General features: G+C 52.9%; 1 protein-coding gene across 1 annotated transcript; it reads left to right on the forward strand.

Annotated features, from left to right (window-relative positions):
- The first annotated feature begins 6,392 nt into the window (after nucleotides 1-6,392).
- LOC147693594 (uncharacterized) lies at nucleotides 6,393-12,005 on the forward strand. The gene is made up of 3 exons (XM_086936059.1): nucleotides 6,393-6,683; nucleotides 7,042-7,797; nucleotides 11,844-12,005. The coding sequence occupies exons 1-3, from the start codon at nucleotides 6,393-6,395 to the stop codon at nucleotides 12,003-12,005; spliced, it is 1,209 nt and encodes a 402-aa protein (XP_086792185.1).
- The last annotated feature ends 7,878 nt before the right edge of the window (nucleotides 12,006-19,883 follow it).

Below are 19,883 nucleotides of genomic sequence, written 5' to 3' on the forward strand. Positions count from 1 at the left end.
GGACTTTATAAATACTTCGGAGGAGCCCTGAAATTACAATTACTTTCGGAGGCTCTTTTCAGCCTCCGTCTTATGTACCATGGTTCAGAAAATCATAATCAACTTTGGGGTGCCACAGCCACATGCAGTATGCTAGCTCCATGCACTTTCCAATGTATGTGTATACTACACACATTTGTGTGTCTCAAATGTCCCACATGGATAAAGTGAAGGACCCAGCTTTTCGGGCTCTGACAGATCAATTTAAAAGGAGGATAGTAGCTATCTCTCAATAGCTTGTGACAGGAAAAAATGCCTGTCCTGCCTTGAGAACCGTTTGCTGCCAGCTCTGTCAGTCTTCTATAGCCCAGCAATTTACTTTAGTTGCACTTGCAGAAAGGAAGTTGCACTTTGTGTGCCTTTCTATGTTATGTTATGTTATGTTATGTTATATTTATTTTTATATAGCGCACGGCTACTCAAAAAGAGTGTCCCAGCGCTTTTAAAGATGAGACCTACAGCAGGATAACACAACACAGTAATAGAAACAAAATAGAAAGCAGAAAACAGAAGAAGACAGAAAAAAAACCTAAAGGGCAAACAGCCAAGTTTTTAGGCCTTTCCTAAATGCGAGTAGATTAGTCGCTCCCCAGAGTGCCAACGGCAAGGTGTTCCACAGCTGTGGCGCCAGCAGTCCAAAGCAACGGCCTCCAATGCGAGCTCTCTTAACACGCGGCACAACCGCCAGAAACAGAGATTCTGATCTGAGGGAGCGAGCCGGTTGGTAGAAGGCGAGTCTCCTTTGGAGATATTGAGCTCCCACCGCATGAAGAGCTTTGTAGGCCAAAGTTAATGCCTTGAAAGCAATCCGTTTACGGATAGGCAGCCAATGTAAGGTCTGCAAAAGGCCACCAGCACTGGCTCGCCTGTTTAGGCCATAAATGGCCCTCGCGGCCGCATTCTGCACAACTTGGAGCCGTTGCAGCAGAAACTCTGGCAGGCCCAGATAGAGGATGTTGGAGTAGTCCAATCTAGAGCCTATCAGAGCCTGCACAGTCAGCTTCCTATGTTCCTCAGACAGAAGCGGCAGAAACCTCCGCAGCATCTTGAGGAGGCCAAAACATGTGCCCGTCACACCAAGGATCTGGGATCTCAACGTCAGACCCTTGTCCATTTTCACCCCCAAGTTCTTAGCTACTTGGGATGAACAAGACGGAGGAAACATGTTTATGGGCCACCAAGCATGCCAGTCTGGCTCCGCAGCGCACCCGAAGAAGAGTACCTCGGACTTATCAGAATTGCACTTGAGGCTGTTCAGCTGGAACCATTTAAAAACAGCCTCAAGGCAATCCCGGATACTCTCTCCATCGAAAACTCCTCCCTTCTTACAAGAAAAGAGGAGCTGGGTGTCGTCAGCGTAGGATACGATCTGGGCCCCGAACGACTCCGCCAGCGCCGCCAAAGGGGTCATAAAGATGTTAAAAAGGGTCGGGCTCAATATAGAGCCCTGCGGGACCCCGACTCCCAGTGGCGGCATCACGGTGGAGTCTGGGGAGGCCAAGACCGTTTGCCGGCGGCCAGCTAAGAAAGATGAAAACCAGCTGTGCACCGTCCCCCGTAGGCCAATCTCATAGAGTCTTGCGAGAAGGCCATCATGGGGGACGGTGTCAAAGGCCGCCGACAAGTCCAATATAACCAGCATGGCTTTGCCACCAGCGTCCAGAACCCCTTTAATGGTTTCGGAGACTTCTAGGAGCGCGGTCTCTGTACTGAGATTTGGACGGAAGCCAGATTGAGTGGCGTGCAGAATCTTATGTGCTTCCAGAAAATTGGAAAGCACCATATGTACATGCTTCTCCAAGATTTTCGTGAGAGCAGGCAACAGGGAGATAGGCCTGTAATTAACCGGAGCCTTAGGATCGAGGCCAGGCTTCTTCAGCAAAGGAATGACCATTGCCTGCTTCCAGGCCTGCGGAACCACTCCCTGGCTCAGCGAGAGATTCAGGAGTGGATTCGCCAGCGGATTTATCACTTCCGCTATTTTTGCCAAGAATTTGGCAGGGCAGGGGTCCAAAGGCGACCCAGATTTAAGATTGCCCATCAGCGCTAAGGAAGCAGGGGCTGAAATAGATGGAAAAGCGGCCAACACCGGACCTAGCGGGGCCGAAAGGCACGGGTCGTCCTCAGGGTAAACCGGCCCCATGGGAGCCGCCAGTGGGAAAGAGTCCTGGATGAGTTTAATCTTGCTGGTGAAAAAAATTGCAAGATCAGAAGCCCAGGATTTGGAGGGCATACCTTGGGATGTATTGGAACGAGGGGCCATAAATTCTCTCACTATGGTGAAAATCTCCTTACAGGAGTTAGAGGCGGCTTCTATCCTCCCCGCAAGATAGGCTTTTTTTCCTAGGCGAATGTCCCGGTGATAGGCCTTGATCGCTGTCTTGTAGGTCAGCCTTGCCACAGAGTCATATTGTGATCGCCAGGCTCTTTCGGCTACCTTACACTGCTGCCGCTCGGCCGACAATGTCGCAGTGAACCAGGGAGCCGAAACCTGTTTAGATGTTAAGCGAGGGGCCAACACCGGGGCAAGATCGTTCAGCCTATCTAACAGCCATACTTGCAGAGACTCCAGGTCCTCCTTTAAGTCGCCAGACAGGAGGCAAGGGTGATCCAGAGCAGCCTGGGCCAGCATAGCAGGAGTCACTCGATGATATGCCCTGGGAACTCGTCCCTGATGCTGAGACACGGGATTAGATGGTTTCGCCGTGCCTCTAACCAAGAATTTGGCTAGCCTATGGTCTGACCAAAGCACCGGGATAATCTCCTTCACCTCGAGCGGAGATGTCGAGAAGACCTGGTCAAGGGTATGTCCCTTGTTGTGCGTTGGCCCCTGAAGGTAAGGGATCAGGCCCAGAGGGGCCGTGGCCTCCAAAAGTTTGATGGTATCCGGGTCCGATGGATCATCCATACGAAAGTTGAAATCCCCGGCTACAATGCAATGTTCTGCTTTCAGGGCTAGTCCCGATAAAACCGAGTCAAACTCTTCAAAGAAGGTTCCAGGTGGACCAGGTGGCCTATATACTAATAGTCCTTTGAAGGATTGGTGAGGTGCCAGAGTGATGGAAAAGGCAAGGGACTCAGAGCCGCGGATGTCATCCACTGGCAGAATAGAACATGGCACGCATTTCTTCACCACCAGTGCCACTCCACCGCCGCTTCCTTTAAGTCTGTCCTTCCTGAAGACATTGTAATCAGGAGGAATAGCCATGGCGACATCTGGATTTGAAAATTCCCCCAGCCACGTCTCAGTCAACATGAGACAGAGTGGCTTTTCCGTATCGAGGAGATCATAAATGTCTTGCACATGTCTGCACGCGGATCTGGTGTTTAACAGCATGCAGAGATACCCAACACTATCGATCTTTTTGTTGGGGAGCGAAGACAGAGCGCAGTTGGGGCGCCAGCTGCAGCCAGGGCAGCGTGACTTACCCCTATATCGTCCGGGGAAGACTGTACAACAGCCACCCGATGGATTTTGTAGTGAGCGTAGCTCCCGAGATGAATATCGGAGCAAAGGGGGCCCAGGAACACATATGCCCTGTTGCTGAGCCCAACCCGCCGCCCCGCTCGCCACTGGGACGCTGACGGGTGCAGACGGGCTGGACTCTGGCGCGACTCCGGCGCAGGTCTGGCGCGTCCGCTGCTCATGTCCGCTGCGCGGAGCCATGCCCGTCCCCTTTTATACAGAGCACTGGCCTGCTGAAATCGCTTTCTCCCAATCCAAAATGGCCGCTCCAAAAACGATCCCCGGGACCGGCCAACTCAGCCCCAAATCGGCTGAGAGCTGGCCCAAGGTGAGGGAATACCGGGGAAACTATATAAATGCTCTCCTTATTCGAGGCAAAGTGCAAAAGTGCATTTAAATAAAATAATTATTAAAATTGTTAAAAGATCGTGGCACAGCAGGGAGAGGGTACAAGAATTCACACAGTACAGTACCAAGCAACCTCCCGGCTTCTAGACAACAACGACCCACTCTAGGTATCAATCCATGTCACAGGGAACCCTCAAAACACAGACAATTATCATGTTTCCTATGGCAGAAACCCCCCACAAAAATAGAAGAAATTTACTAAGGGGTACTCGAGGCAGGGGCATATGCTCTCAAGAGCCATAAATGCAACCTTTTCCATCCTAACATGTAATGTGTAATGTATTGAAATGAATTCCACCAGAGACACATTGTTCATATTTGTAGGATGTTAATGTGGTTTTGAACAGTAGCCTTCTAACAAAAATGTTCCTAATTTAACCATACGGTTCTGTTTAACTTCATGTAAGAGAGTGTTGGGAAGATGTATACACAGGAAGGGCTCACAATCACTATAGGCAAGAAGATGTTCCTTCTGCTAGTTCTATGTGGTGTCCTAATTTTACTGGCAATTCTCACCTTTGTGTAGTATGATGTTCAGGAAAATAGTTTAGAGTGTGAGAACAAAGCCTAGCCGATGAGACAGATATTTCATTCTTTCCGGAAACTTTTGCCCCGGATTCAGTTCTTTTGTTGCCTTGTTGAATCATTAGGATGCAGACATAGACACTGACAAGTTTGCAGTTCACTCTGATAGCCCTTTCTTTTGGGGATCAAATTGGGAGATATTATGAAATCAGCAGATAGGCCAGCTGATTCTTCTTTTGAACAACTCCATTTCAAACTATATCCAATATGGCTCCACATTATCAGCTCATTTAGAATTTAGTGGACACAACACTCCATTCCGAATGTGGCAAATGGAAACAGTACAAGGGCATTATAACCTATGGCATGTTTAATATGAATATGGTGGACAGGATATCTGTCACATTTTGATGTAGTATGGGGGGCGCTAGAAGGTGCACAGCAAGATGGCCGCACTGCTGTGAGGCTCTGCTTGACCGAGTTCTTATCCGCCCATAATCCGCTGCATCATACTTAATTAATGCTGCCAAAAGCGCTGTGGGGACTTTGTATCGGCTGCTGTACCTTTTGGTGTGTCTAGCTTCCTGTGAATCCCCACCTGTGCTTGCGAAATTGATCATCGTCCCTTACCTCGTTGCTTGGCCTGGAAATGGAAGCCGCTGCCGGGCCCCGGGGGATGCACAGTCGCAGACTAGTCTTCCCCCGGGGTCTTTCTCGCAGGGGATAGGACAGGCAGGGGGAGGGGAGGAGTTAGGTGGGGGTATTAGGGCACAGGGGAGGAAGGGAACTTCCTCTTCCTGTTTGCCTGACACCATTAGGAGGATTAGCAAAAGGTAGCTGTAGCAGTCGAGGTAACTTTAGAGCAGGTTGTGGGATTTTTGAATTGTTGGCCATCGCGAGCTGTTTGCCGGCAGCTAGGTGTTAGTACACGCTCATTGCAGTCGTTTTGGCATGTCGAGAGTATTGTCGGAAGAGGTTTGGGCGGCGCTTCTGCTGTTGGCCCGCGCGGGCAGGGAGGACCTGTTGCAGACAGGGGTTTTAGGGCAGGCGTGGGTGGGGGCTGCGAGGGCCCCACGCGCGGCCTCAGCCAGGGTCGCGGCGGTGGTCCTTGCATGTCAGGACGACGCTCCATCTATACGTAGGCAGGCGACTGAGCGGAGGAGGGGAGGAGGGCCCAGAGACTCAGTGAGGGGCGGGAAGAGCAAAAGCCTGCGCCCGCAAGTTTTCCCTCCGCTCCAGTTCCTGCCCGGGGCCTCTGGGGCTGTGTCAAGGGGCGCGGAGCCTCTGATGATGCAGCTTCAGCACGCTCATGAGCCGGAGGGCACGATGGAAGGTGCGGGGCAATGGGACCGGCCTGCTGCCTAGGTACAAGACATCCCTGGGGCAGGGGGGGCGGACCTGGCCACTGGGGAGGGGGAGCAAGTGGAAGACCTGTCTGTAGGGCAGGGCAGGAAAGGGGGACCTGTGATAGGGGATTTGGGGCAATGGGATGATGCCCCTATTGATTTGTCCACCAGCTCCAGGGTGCCCACCCCTGACCCTGTGGGGCGGGAGGAGGCTGGGAGGCCCGCAGGTCAGGGGGAGCTAGCTGTTTCTGGGCCCCAGGGTGCTGGAGGGGGGTGGGTCCCGGGGCCGGTTCAGGGGGGCTTCTTTCCATCTGGGGGGGGATTTTATGGGCTACTGCCCGCCCCCGCCTCCACAGATCTGGGGTTTAATGTCATGGGAAGACAGGGCCAGGGAACAGCGGATCCTGGAGCAGATTCGGGAGGTTAGGTGGGCAGAGCAGACCCTGGTCAGAGTGAGAGCGGTGTGGGGGACTGAGTTGGAGGGGCCACCTACCCCGACCTCGGAGGAGGAACGGGCGGCGGAGTTAGAGGAGGCGCAGAGGTGCGTGAGGGCCAAGAAGGTGGTAGATGAGTGTCCTAGGAGCATGATGGCAGGGGTAGGGACGGCCATGACGGCTTTGAGGCCCGATGGTGCTGAGGGGCGGCTTTCGGCAGAGCCCGGGGGTGCCAAGACGGCCCCGAAACGCAGGACAGAAGCAGCAGGGCAGTCTGCGGCGGCTGTACCTCCTCCGCGGGCCCGGGCTCCGGCGGCGCGTGATGCGACTGTTTCACGTGCGCCTGTGGGTGTGCAGAAGGGTGTAAAGAGAGCAGTGAAAGATGTTGTGAGTGCGCCTGTTGAAGTGGAACCGGTGCTTGAATTGGAGTATGGCGACGAGAGTGAGGAGCTTGAAGACAGGGGGGTGAGGGAGGACGCTGACGGCTCGGAGGGCGCGGTGGACAACAGCGCACTTGGTGTCTTGCAGGCCCCGACTAAGACGAAGAGCAAAGGCAGGGCGGGGCGGTCCAGGTGGCGGCGCCCGGAGAAAGGCCCAGGGAGCGGATCACGACTGTCGCAGGCGAGGGTTCATAGTGGGCGGCCTGGGATGATGGCCCACGAGGTGGAAGGAAGAGGACATGCAGGTCGGTGGGTGTAGGGGAAGGGTCGATATGGGAGCCGGAGAAGCCAGCGGTCGGTCCACCTGTGGAGGGTAAGAAGGTGGATGGTAAGTCGGTGACTACGGGGGTGCAGACGGACAAAGGGGACGGTAAGGGGTCAAGCTACCAAAGAAACTCCCCTATATGGGTTTGGCGATGCCCTTGGGGTCGCATCTTTCGAAAAAGGTCAGGGCACGGATCTGGGAGCACGAATTTGTGGAAGTGTTTAGGCTGCTACATAGGGAGGTCCAGGCCAAGGTGGGCTCAAAAGAGGAGGAGTGGGAGCTGACAAGGCGACCCAGGGTGCCAGTGACAATGGAGAACTGGACTTCTGCATTCTTGATTTATGCCAGTATTTATTGTGAGAGGTATTTGGATCAGGCCTTTGCATTGTTTAAATACATGGACATCATTCGCAAGGCTCAGAAGCAGTTTGGGCGTTTCGCCTGGTTGAGTTATGATGAAGAATTCAGGGCAAGGGTTAGTGCGGATCCAGAGAAGAATTGGGGGGAGGTAGACCAGGAACTCTGGGTGCAGTGGATGACATCCACGCACTCTACTGCGTCCACACACACAGCCAGCGGTTTGCCAGTAGTGTATCGGTCCTTTCCGCCGCGTCCCGCCCACAGCGGGGTGGGGGGAGGTGCGGTGCCTAACACCCTCATCTCTGGTCAGCCCAGCAAGCCAGGGGGCTATTCAACGGGGGCCTGTTGGAGCTACAACCGGGGGTACTGCTCGAGATACCCCTGTAAGTTTAAACACGAGTTCCCCAAATGCAGCGGGAAACATGCCCTCACTCAGTGCCTTACACTTGTCACCCCTTCAGAGCAGTGGCAGAACGCCAAGGGACGGGGCCACCCCAGAAGGGCGCCTACACCGGTTAAGGTGGAGGCGATGGCCCCTTGGCTCTCGTGCTACCCGGATCAGGAGGTGGCGTTGCGGCTTTTCTGGGGTTTCACGGAGGGCTTTAGGGTAGGCTATCAAGGTCCCAGGGTGCGTTGGTGGGCGGACAATTTGCGGTCAGCGAAAGAACTGCCTGGCGTGGTATCTGCCAAGTTGCTGAAGGAGGTTGAGGAAGGAAGGGTGGCTGGCCCGTTTACTGATTGGCCTTTGGAAGATCTGATCATTTCTCCACTGGGGTGGTGCTGAAGAAAGAGGAGGGGGAGTTTCGGATGATTCACCATCTCTCGTGGCCGGAGGGCCAGTCAGTGAATGACTTTATTGCGGAGGAGGATTCGAGGGTGCTCTATGCTTCTGTGGACGACGCGATCCGTTTGGTGAGGGTGTGTGGGACGGGGGCTGAATTGGCGAAATGCGACATCAAGTCGGCCTTCCGTCTGCTGCCCATGCATCCGGCGGATTTCTCGCTCCTGGGAATGCAGTTTGGGGGGGCCATCTACGTGGACAAGGTCTTGTGCCTTGTTTGAGCTCTTTAGTACTTTTCTGCAATGGGCAATGGTGAGAATTAGTGAGTGCCGTGAGGTCACCCACTATTTGGATGATTTCCTCTTCCTGGGGAGGGCGAATTCTGGTGATTGCGGCAGGGCCCTGTAGCGGTTCCAGGAGATGGCCTTCCATTTTGGTGTTCCTCTGGCGCCAGAGAAAACGGCGGGTCCCGGCTGTTGCCTGGCGTTTCTGGGGATTGAGCTGGACTCTGTACAGTGGCTGGCGCGCCTTCCGGGGGCTAAGGTGGCTGAAATTCTGTTATGTCTACGGTGGGCGATTGAGGAAAAGCGAATCCCTTTGAGAGCGGTGCAGAAACTCTTGGATTTCCTGAACTTTGCATGTAGAGTGGTGAGAGCAGGGCGGACTTTCTGTAGGCGGCTCGGCATGGCCATGTCGGGGGCGGTGCTTCCACACCACAGAGTCAGGATTTCCATGGGGGTGCGGGCTGATTTGAGGACCTGGATAACATTTTTGACTGATTTCAACGGAGTGTCCCTGGATTTTGATGAGGAGAGGGCGGTTTGGCAATGTCAAATTTTCTCTGATGCAGCTGGGTCAGCGGGGTTTGGCATTTTCTGGGACGGGAGGTGGTGAGCTGAGAGTTGGCCTGCTCACTGGATGAAACAAGAGGGGAGGAGCATTGCTTTCCTGGAATTCTTTCCTTTCCTGGTGGCGCTGGAGGTTTGGGGGAGTGAATTTTGGAATAGATCAGTGCTCTTCCACGTCGACAACATGACGGTGGTGGACCTGGTGAACCGCCAGAGAGCCAGGGACCTGAGAGGTCTGCGATTGTTACGGAGATTCATGTTGGCTTGCCTGCGGCTGAATGTGGTGTTGCGGGCGAAGCATGTCCCTGTGGCGAATAATGACATTGCGGATGCTCTGTCTCGTTCGCAGTGGCAGCGGTTCTGGGACCTGGCACCGGGAGTGGATATGTGCAAGACCGAGCTGCCGGACGGCATCTGGGCCTTGGGGGAGTGAGGATGATTGGCCTGGTGGAGCGTTCAGTTGCAGAGACCACGAGGAAGACGTATCGGGTGGCATGTTCAGAGTTTGGTGCATTCATGGGTTGGAGTCAGCAAACAAGTATGGGTGACCGGTCTGAGGTGGAGCAGGGTGTTAAACATTTTCTACTGTGTTGCATTGATGAGGGATTGACTGCGGCTACAATTTCTGGAAATCTGGCAGGGATGTCTTTTTATTGTACTTTGTTTCTGGGGTTTGATCCGACCAAAGATGTGATTGTGAGCAGGATGCTCCGAGGATGGGGTAGGGAATGTAGGGGTGGAGGGTAGGCTGCGTGAGGCAGTTACGTTTGAGCTGTTGGTTCGGAGGTTGGGGTGTTGCCGGAATGTTGCTATGACCTTTTTGAAGCGGGGATTTTCCGTTTGTGTATGGTGTGGATGTTTTTTGGAGCATTTCGGGTGTCTGAATTGTTGGGTACGAGGCAGTTGGCTGGCAGGGTGTTTGAGGAGATTCGGTGGATGGGGGGCGCCTGGGGATTTGTTTGGGGTGCTGGAAGACTGATCAGTTGGGTAGGGGTAAATGGGTGTGGCTGAATGAGGCGGATGGTGGGGTGGTATGCCCGGTGGCCGAGTGGCGGGCTTTCCTTGGGGCGTCGCGTGTGACGCAAGGTGAGATTTTCTGTCATGCATCTGGTGCACGAGTGACGGCTGGCGTTCGAATGGCGGCTAGAGGCATGACTGGAAGGACACAAGGATCGGGCAGGATGACAGGTGATTGTTGGATATGAATGAGGTACGGTAGGGGGCATGGAATGGTTTGTGATGAGGTGGAATGGGTGAAGCAGGTGAGAAGTGAAGTGTTGTATGGGGGTTTGAAGTTATTAATTTGTTAATGTTTATTGTTATGTAAGATTATGCATCCTGGTCTAATAAATGGCCTTTTACGCTTATACACTGCGTGGTCTGTTTATTGCGCGACGAGGCCTGGTATGCTGCTGGACGGAGGTGCAGCCTCAGCATCCGGTACATCTTGTGGAACCCTCCCCGGACTGCTACGGAATATAGTGGCAGGGTGGACCGCGGTGTGTGCCTGTTAGCGGTGGCAGGAATGGGAGTGGTGTCATCCAAACCTGCCCAGTTTGCAGAGAGGCCCTCCGGGGCGGCGGCGAGCCATGTGGGTGCCTTGCCGGTGGGGTTGGAGACTGCGGCAGCTGGGGCCTCGGAAACCATTGCGTGGGTCCTCCCCGGTCTGCTGTAGAGTGACAGGACTGCAGGAGCCGCTGGGGCTGTCATTTGGTGGCTGCCGACGCGGGTGTGAAAACCTTCAGGACCCGACCGGCTGGAGGAGCAGCCCCCCTGGTGCGGTGACGAGCGGCATGTGAGGCGCTGCCAACGGAGTTCGGGATTACGACTGCGGACCAGCGGAGACGAGGTGTGAGCCCTGTGGCTCTGGTGGTGGTGCCCTTCGGCGCTGAATGCAGTGAGTGGGCCGGCTTTACCTGAGGCTCAGACTGTGAAGGTGGCATTGGGCCTGGGGTTGGGGCTGCGCCCGGCTTGCTGTGTTTGGTGCGGGGCCTGGCGCTAGGGCAGGGGAGCTACTGGCAGCCTGTGGACACATTGCCGTGGTGTGTGTCTCGGTGCACGCTATCTTTGCAGCAGCGGCGTGGAAAAGGTGTGCAGATTTTAGGCCTGCAGGGTCAGGCGAACAGTTTTGGGCCTTGCTACCTCCGTGGATTCTGAACCTGGTAGCGAGAGAAGGGTGCTGTGCTCCATTGCGGTGCCTACAGTGGCGGACTTCTTCCCTTTCCGGGCCGCTAACGGTTGGAGATGAGATCCCTGTCATTGCTCTTCTGTGGGTTGCCTGGTGAGGCCCTGTAAGGTATTGGCCCACAGTGACTGGGTGCTGCTACTGTCTGTGCCACCTGCATGCATCGGGTTTGCCTGCAGCCTTGGCAGTTGTGGCCTTCCTTCATTTTTTTTTTTTTTAGTTCATTCACACCTGTGTGGTGACCAGGCGCCTCGATTAAACTGTTGACAGGTTGACTGGGGGAACGTTTTTGAGGCTGGAAGGCTGCCCTGCCTGTTTGTGAAAGTTATTTACAACAAGGGGTGGTGAGGGACAGAGTCTCTGAATTAAACAGAAAGCTCTCACCCAGTCAAGAGATCAGGGCTAGATCCAACACCGTTTTTTAGCTCACTGCACCATCCCAGTTTCAGAACCTGGCTGTATGCAAATTAGTCTGTTCCTGTCCCAGTGCATGATGGGAACAGGGCAAACCAAACTACAAAAGCCAATTCTTACACTGGGAAGGAAACAAGCTCCCGGGGACCGGTTTCTGGCATTACAGCCGTCTTTGGCCCGGTTTGCTTGAATCCTGATGGTGCAATGAGCAAGGGTATGTGAAAGTTAAGCAGGAGTGGTGGGGTACCCCAAGCCAGTGTCTTACTGCAATCCCTTCTCTAACCTGCGTGTGCTAGACCTTTCAATTCTTACACTGATGCTGATTGTGCCAGATGACGATGGGGAGGGCAGACAAGCACCAAACTAAGCTCTCCTTTGAGGCCCGGAGGGCGACTAGGACCCCACAAAAGGCTGCCTCGGATTCAGAAGCGGACACTGATTCGGAGGAACCCCCCACGATGGAAGCTATTTTGGTGGCCTTTGCAGTCAATTGAGGGGGCGATGGCCACTGTCAATAACCGGCTGGAACATATGTCTTCACAACTTGAGAAGCAGAGCGCGCGCATGGGTGAAGTGGAGCAGAGGATCTCAGCAGCGGAGGATGGCTTGACCGCAGTTACGGATAAGACATTGGGCATGGAAAAGGTATTATCTCTCATCCAAGCGAAGAATGAGGATTTGGAGACGCGGTCCCGGCGTAACAACATCCGCATCACGGGGCTGCCGGAATCTACAAACGTGGGTAAAATGGAGACCTATATGGAGCGCCTCATCACTGATATTTTCGGTACCACCAATTGTCTAATATGTTTATTGTCGAAGGTGCCCACCGCTCCTTAGCCATTTGGCCTGTCTCTGGGGCTCTGCCCCACCCAATAATAGCCAGGATTCTGAATTACAGGGACCGAGATGCAATCCTACGCTTGGCTAAGGAGAAAGGCACCATCGAGCATCAGGGAAATACGCTTGCGTTTTTCCCAGATTTCATGGTAGCTGTTCAGGCAGCGCGGAGGGAGTTTGGGGCCATGAAACAGTTTCTACAGAATGAGGGGGTTCCATACGCCATGTTGTATCTGGCCTGATTTCGAATCGGAGCTGCGGCCGATAATAAAATCTTCTCTGCCCCAAAGGCTACTATGGACTATGCCAAAAAGTTGAAACGCAAGAAACGTGACTCCACTGTGACGCCTGATGAGGAGGGGCTGGGTGACCCTTAGTGCTGAAGGACTTGTGTTGGGTTGTCTTGAGGTTCCTCTTGTACATAAGACTCCTGGTATAATCTAGACTCTGTTTCTGCTGTCATGACACAATGCTGCCTCAGGGGTTGGGCGTTCGTTGACTTTTTTGGGAAAAGTTGCTGTACTGGGGGGGATGGGGTTTTGTTTTGGTGTTGTTCTGTACGTGCAGTTGTATAATGTGTACTGAAGGTCTTTCCTCTCTTGTAACCTATGGTGGGATTGCTGATCTGACATGTTGTTTGTTCCTCACTTTGATCTATAAAGGATAAGGCAGGCAAAATTACTTGGATTACCTGGAATGTCCGAGGATTAAATAATCTCAAAAAGACTAGACAGGTGCTGGCCTATTTATACCGACACAATGTTAAGGTTGCGTTCCTACAGGAAACGCACCTCACTGACCACACTGCAGCTTGTGTGGCCAAAAAATGGGCTGGGGTGCGTATTGCTTCCTCTTATTCCTCGTATGCAAGGGGGGTCATGGTGTTGATTAAGAAAGATGTCCCGTTTGTGCGCCTGTATGAGGAGGTGGACAAGGTGGCAGGTAAATTATAGTGCAGAGGAGGCTCTGCGGCACGCTGATTACCATGGTTAACGTCTATGGCCCTAACATAGATGATCCGGAGTTTTACAAATGTTATGGAACAAAGTCTACCGGTCTCCACGATTCTCTGTGGGGGGGAATATAATGTTGTATTAGACCAAGATATGGCTAGACAATCACAAACTAATGCTCATGTCAAAAAAGCATTACAGGCTATGCAAGATGGTATGTGTGATTTGGATCTTGCTGATGTATGGCGATTGCGGCACCCTGGGGTAAGGGAGGGGACGTGTTACACGTATGTGCGTAACACGTGGTCTTGTTTGGATTATTGGTTGGAGACGTGGGATGTCACTACATGGGTGTCGCGAGTCCTGCATCTACCCCGCACGCTATCAGATCATGCCCCTGTACTACTTCACATGCACCTTCCAACCTATGCTCCGGCCCCATTTAGATGGAGGTTGCAGTCCTCTCCTTGTTAGACCTGGTGTTTAAGGAAGGCGTAAGGGAGGCTATAGAACATTACTTTGATGAAAATACTGGGTCTGTGCAGAGTGTGGGGGTCGTCTGGGATGCGTTTAAGGTGACTATTAGAGGGGCTTGCATAGGCCTGCAGGCGGGGGTTTTTAAGTCGTTGTGCGGTTGGAACGTGAGTTGGCAAGACTAGAGCGACGGTATGAGGAAGCGCCTGCTGCTGCTACTTTGGCTGTAATACGTTCGCATGTGGATGAATATAATGAACTGGCTGAGCAGGAAGTGCATCACCTTTCGCGTCAATGCAAAGCTAGATATTACAGCGAAGGTGGTAGGCCTGCATTGGCCGAAAGAATCGCAGAACCCTGGGCTAGATATTGTGAGGTGCAAGCCCTTATGGACGGTGACAGGTCCATAACAGACACCGCTGATATATTAGATCACTTTGTTTAATATTATAAGGCAATGTATGGAAGTAGGGATACAGTTGGTGAAGAGAACATTGCACAATACCTAGATGACGTGGCCCTGGTTTGGTTGTCTAAAGGACAACAAGATTTTTTGATGCACCACATCACTCCTGCAGAAATTAAGGATGCAATTGCGTCTGAATTTTATAAGGAGTACACTGATTTGTTATTCTGCATCTAGCGGCCATGTACACGGAGGCGTTTGAGCAGCAACGGTTACCTACTACACTCCGGGAGGCGTTGCTTGTCATCTTATTGAAGCCGGGCAAGGCGCCTGATAAGTGCTAGTCGTATAGGCCGCTGTCACTGAAGAATACTGATGTAAAAATACTCGCAAAGGTCCTTGCAACGCGACTGCGCCTCCTGCTCAAGGTTATGGTGCTCCCGGATCAGTCGGGATTTATTCCTGCAAGATCCACAGGATACAATCTGAGGGCATTTTTTGCGGTGTTGCATCTTCTGATACCGGAACTGCCGGCGGTGGCAGTTCTGTTAGACGCTGCAAAAGCATTTGACTCGATTGCATGGACCTATATGTTCACCGTGCTGCACCGTATGGTGGTGTCCGCTTTCGCCCTTGATATTTGCACTCGTATTGGAGCCACTTGCGTGTTATCTAAGACAGAGACATGCTGCCTCAGCGTTGCGATTTTATCAAAGGCCGTTGGCCGTGTCCATGTACGCGGATGACATGGTCTTGTATATCAGGGGATCAGCGCAGTATCTTGAACAAGTTATTCGGGAATATATTCGTTTTGAATGGTATTCGGGCCTGTCCATCAACTGGAGTAAATCTATAATCCTTCCCCTCACGCGGTGTACGGTACCATTTCTGTTGAATTATCCCTTAGAATGGGCCTCTGACCCTGTGCGGTACCTCGGTATCTGGGTACATTAGGACCAGCAAGAAGTTATTAGGGCAAACTACGGTGTGGCAGTGTCTAAACTCAAGGATCAGGTGGCTCGATGGCTACGGCTACCATTGACGTTTGCAGATAGGGTTGCCTCAATTAAAATGGTGGTGTTGCCGAAATTCTTATAATTATTTGTAAATGTCCCTATTCCGTTGCCGCAACATTTGTTTATGACATTGCACTCTTTACTGATCACGCTTGCCTGGAGGGGCAAGAAATCTTGCATTGGGTGGGAGACTCTGACAAAGCCCTATGTGCTGGGTGGCTTTTCGGTGCCAAATATGCATTTATATTACCTCTGTGCACAGGCGCAGTTTGCATACTACTGGCGGAATGCGCCCCCATTCACGCCGCATGTGGCTGCTGAGGCTGGCACGGTGCACCCCATACCCCTGAAGGCAATGATTTTGAACCCGCATACGGTATATGAGCGGGGTGAAATCGGTACGATGCAGTGCGCGGCTAGGGCCTGGGCTGAACTTGGGAGGAGAGCGAGGCGATTGCCCCTGTAGGCTCCTGCGATGTCCTTGTTACATCACGCAGACCTCTCAGTGGCGGGCGAAGTTGGGGCACTTAAGGTCTTGCATGCCGCAGGTGTGCATGTCATGAGGGATGTATTTGCGTCAGGGACGTTCATCTCATTGGCCACCTTTTTAGAAGCCGGGGTAAATGAAACTATGGCAATGTTCATATATACTAGGCTTCGGGCGGCATTGCCCAGCCTGTATCCAAGCTTTCCCGATGAACCGGCTACACTGGGGGTGTTGCAGCTTTAATACACAGCGAAAACTACAACGAAACCAATCTCTCGCCTATACTATGCCTCGCAAATGGATGAGGGTGCGGCTCAGAATACCTCCAGGGCCAAGTGGGATGGGTGCCTGCCGTAGCCGCTGACGGATGAGGAATGGGAGGAAGGATGTTGTATGACGGGGAGCTTTGCAGTTAATGGTAACTTTAAACTTATTCATTATAAGTTCCTGCACCAGATGCACTATACCCCTGCCCAGCTGCATGGGTATGGTTTGAGAGCCTCTCACTGTTGCAAGCGATGTGGTGCAGATGAGGCTGATTTTGTGCACCTGGCGTGGGTCTGCCCAAGAATTCTTGCATTTTGGGATGAAGTGACGACAGCATTGACGAATATGATTGGTGTGCAGATTGAGCGGGATGTGCGGGTATGTTTGTTAGGTATTCTTTCTAATGTCCCAGTGGGAGTTCGTAAACTAGTAGTGCTGTCTTTGCAATTATCTAAACGCAGAATGGCCATGTGTTGGGATGGTAGGCCCGTACCTAAGCTGGCACAATGGCTGCGGGATATGGCTTACTGCTGCAACCAGCTCACTTGCTATTCTGAAGGTTTACCGACGGCGTCCCAGCCAAAGGATATATAGGGGCTGTTAGATTTGGGCATCTCTGGTTGGCACAGGTAAGAACTTGTAACAAGCAGGGACCCTCTCCTCTAGTCAGGTTAAGGGGATCACCCTTTAAAATAATCCCTGCTCACCCTTTAGGTAGTGTGGAGCAAGCAGACAAGGCTAATCTCAGGGCGTCATAGGTTAAGCATTTGCAAAACACATACAGTATTTAAAATGACCCACCACAAATGGACACCAGTCTGTGCTTTATAAAAATACGTAGACTTTATATCAATATACCTTTCTTATGCAGGCTTAACTTACAAGCCCACATTACTTTTATCTTAATAAGTGGTTTCTTGTAAATAGCTTTGGCTCAGGTTTGCGCAGTTCTTAATCACGGGAGTGGCCCTCTGCTGGGGCAAAGGTGAAAGGATGGTTTATCAATAGCGCAGACCCTTTGGTCCACTGCGGGCACCCGTTGGTGCGATGCGCATAGATAATACCTGGCTTCTTGTAGCAAAAATGCTGGACAACAGGAGATGTTCCACTGCAGTGCCTTCGTGGAGATCCGGCTGAGGAGAGGCGCCGCAGTGCGGGGTGTCTAGGCGGGACCTCCAGGGGGCGCGTGGAGGGTCCGGGTCGTAGGCAATCCTTCATGGTGGCCGCGGTACCCCAGAGGCAGCGGTGCGGCACGGAGCGACCTGTGCGTCTTCCAAGGCTCTCAGTGCGGCGCGGACTCGGGGGGGGGAACGGTACGGTGCAGTACACCTTCACATGTACGCACCGGGCTGGGCAAATCAAAAGGCTGACTTGTACGATGGCGGCCTACAAGCAGTATCTTCTTAATGCAGGCAGGATCCCCGGGACGGCAGTGTGGCATGGAGCGGCCCAGTACGACATGTACCGGGCGGCTTCCCTTGTGCGGCGCGGCTCCGGGAGGTGGGGACACAGTGTGCTGGAGTACGCTTCGAGCGTACGCGGCGTACGGGCACATTGCGATTTAGTACGCTTCAGGCATACGTGGCGTACAGGCAGGCACAGTGAGGTTGAGTACGCTTCAAGCGTATGTGGCGCATGGGTGGTGCGATGGTCTACGCTTCCAGCGTACACGTGGTACCTTTGTACCCTGAAGCGGCGGACGGCACGTTAGTAGCAAGCACGAGCCATATTTGGAATCCTCACGTGCGGTGCGGCTTCGGGGGCTGGAGAGTGCGGGCCGTACTTTGCAGGGTACAAGCTGGCTGGTTCATTGCGGCTTGGATGCAGTGTCAATGCGGCTCGAACAGGGGTGAGGGTGAGCACGGTGTGGTGCGGCCAAGTCAGGCTACGGTGCGGACTCCGGCTCGAGAGGAGCGGGGCCACACGGAGTCAGGCGGCACAGCACGGGCTTCAGGAGGGCAGGGTTTCGAAGCACATTCAGCGACGGCTCCAGTGGCAGGGACACAGGCAGTTCAGCAACTCTCACTCAAAAGGCGGGAGAAGAGCCCAAGGTCCTGGGGCTCAGTTCAGGGGGTCAGGTTGCTTCCAGGCCCTCGGAGATCGTCTTGAGCACAAGTTCTCTTTAGCAAAATGAAACAAAGTCTTTGGAAAGCACCAAGTCTTTGGGGGTTCCTTCCTCTCCTTTCTCAGCAGCAAGGCACCAACTGCAGGCCAGTCCTCCAGGTCTGGGACAGTCTTTCCTCCTTCAGCTTCTAGTTGGGTAGAGGTTCTTCGTGGTCAAAACAGGATCTAATGTTTAGGAGTAGGGTGTTAGGAATCGAGCTAGTCCTATCTTTGTGACCATGCCTTGCTATCATGTGACCAGGGTTAGGGAGATAAATAGCCAGTCCTACCTTTAGCTCATTGCTCGATATTGCCAGTGTTTGGATTCCCTTCCTGGTTGTTGGTTGCTGGAGGCTGCAGAGCTGAGTTCCCTCCCTGTGGTCTTTTCCCTTGTTGCTGACCTTTACCCTCTCACGGGCTCGTGAGGAGGGTTACTGCTTCTTTTTGGGCATTGTTCTTGTTCCTTCCCCGTCTTTCCTCCCCTTTTTAGGTGTTTAGCGGTATCCCGGTAATCCCTTCCTTTTCCTCTTTATTTCTTTTTTGTCACTGGGGGTTTTTGTTTTATTTTTGGTTTAGAGTGAACCGCGGGCTCCCGGACACTCCAGCGTGTTCGTTCGTAGTACGCTAAAGTCCAGCTTTTCTACGCGATTTCAAACGCGCCCCGAACACAGTGCTATCCGCCTTGTTGTTTGCGGAAGTGACGTTTTGGGTCACTCCGCGGCGGTTTTGTTTTTCTCTAAGCGCCGATCGGTTAGCGCATCGGAGGGTTCCCTGCTCACTGCCCCTTCGTTATTATCATTTGGCAAACGGGTTTTTTTGGTATTGGCTGTGTGCCTCCTCAGACCTTTTTCCCCGTCCTTCTTATTTTTAGCACCAGTGACATTGCTCACGCTCCCTCATTTCCTCTGCAACAGTCACTCTAGCAGAGACAGGAATACAACGTTTATTTTTGTACTGTACCCAGCATCTTTACGAGGCCAAGCCTGCCAGAGACACAGGTGAGGAGGGCTACATGGTGGACAAGGCATGGTCATTGGGGGTTGGTTATAGTGGTGTCCTGAATATATGAAAGGTGTTGTTTTTCTCTACTTGTGCTGCAGGTGCAGAAGCGTAAAGAACGAGGGAGCAGTGTCCTGGTGCCTACAAGGGTGGTAGACTTGGTGTCTCCTCACATAACCACCCTCTTTTCTGGTCCATAGGTGTACCCACAGTGTTTTTCCTGTGGGTGTCCCGTGGGCAGGAGAAGGGGACTGGTGCATGCTACGTCCCTGCAGTGCTTGGGCCGGTTGGGGATCTAACAGAATATCGAGCCTACGTTAATATAGCACTGCCCGGGCTGGCATGGATGAGGATGGGAATCCGCTGGGAGGTGGTACGGGGGGCCCTTCTATGCAGGATATTATGGGAGCCGTTCATACCCTGCAGGCACAGGTGCAAGAGTTGCAGCAGGAGAATGTAGGGCTGAAGCAGGAGTTAGTAGCAGTAAGAGCCCGAGAACAGTCACAGCAGAGGGGCACTACTCCCGTGATTCAGCCAGCTACCTTCCAGTATACTGGAGGAGCGGGATCTAGTACAGCTAGCGGCGGTTCACCAATAGCGGTAACTGTCTCCACTCCTGTGGCAGTGCCCTTGGCCCCCCCTGAGAGATTCACAGGAGACAGTGACAAATTTGGCACCTTCATGAACCAGTGTCAACTGCACTTTATGTGCAGAACTAATGCCTTTCCTGACGACTCCGCTAAAATTGCTTTCATATTGTCATATCTGGCTGGTAACGCGGCCCAATGGGCGATCCCGTTAGTGGAAAATAACGACCGGGTGTTGTA

The sequence above is a fragment of the Lissotriton vulgaris genome, chromosome 8 (genome assembly GCF_964263255.1).
Source record: "Lissotriton vulgaris chromosome 8, aLisVul1.2, whole genome shotgun sequence".
In the NCBI taxonomy this organism is placed as follows: Eukaryota; Metazoa; Chordata; class Amphibia; order Caudata; family Salamandridae; genus Lissotriton; species Lissotriton vulgaris.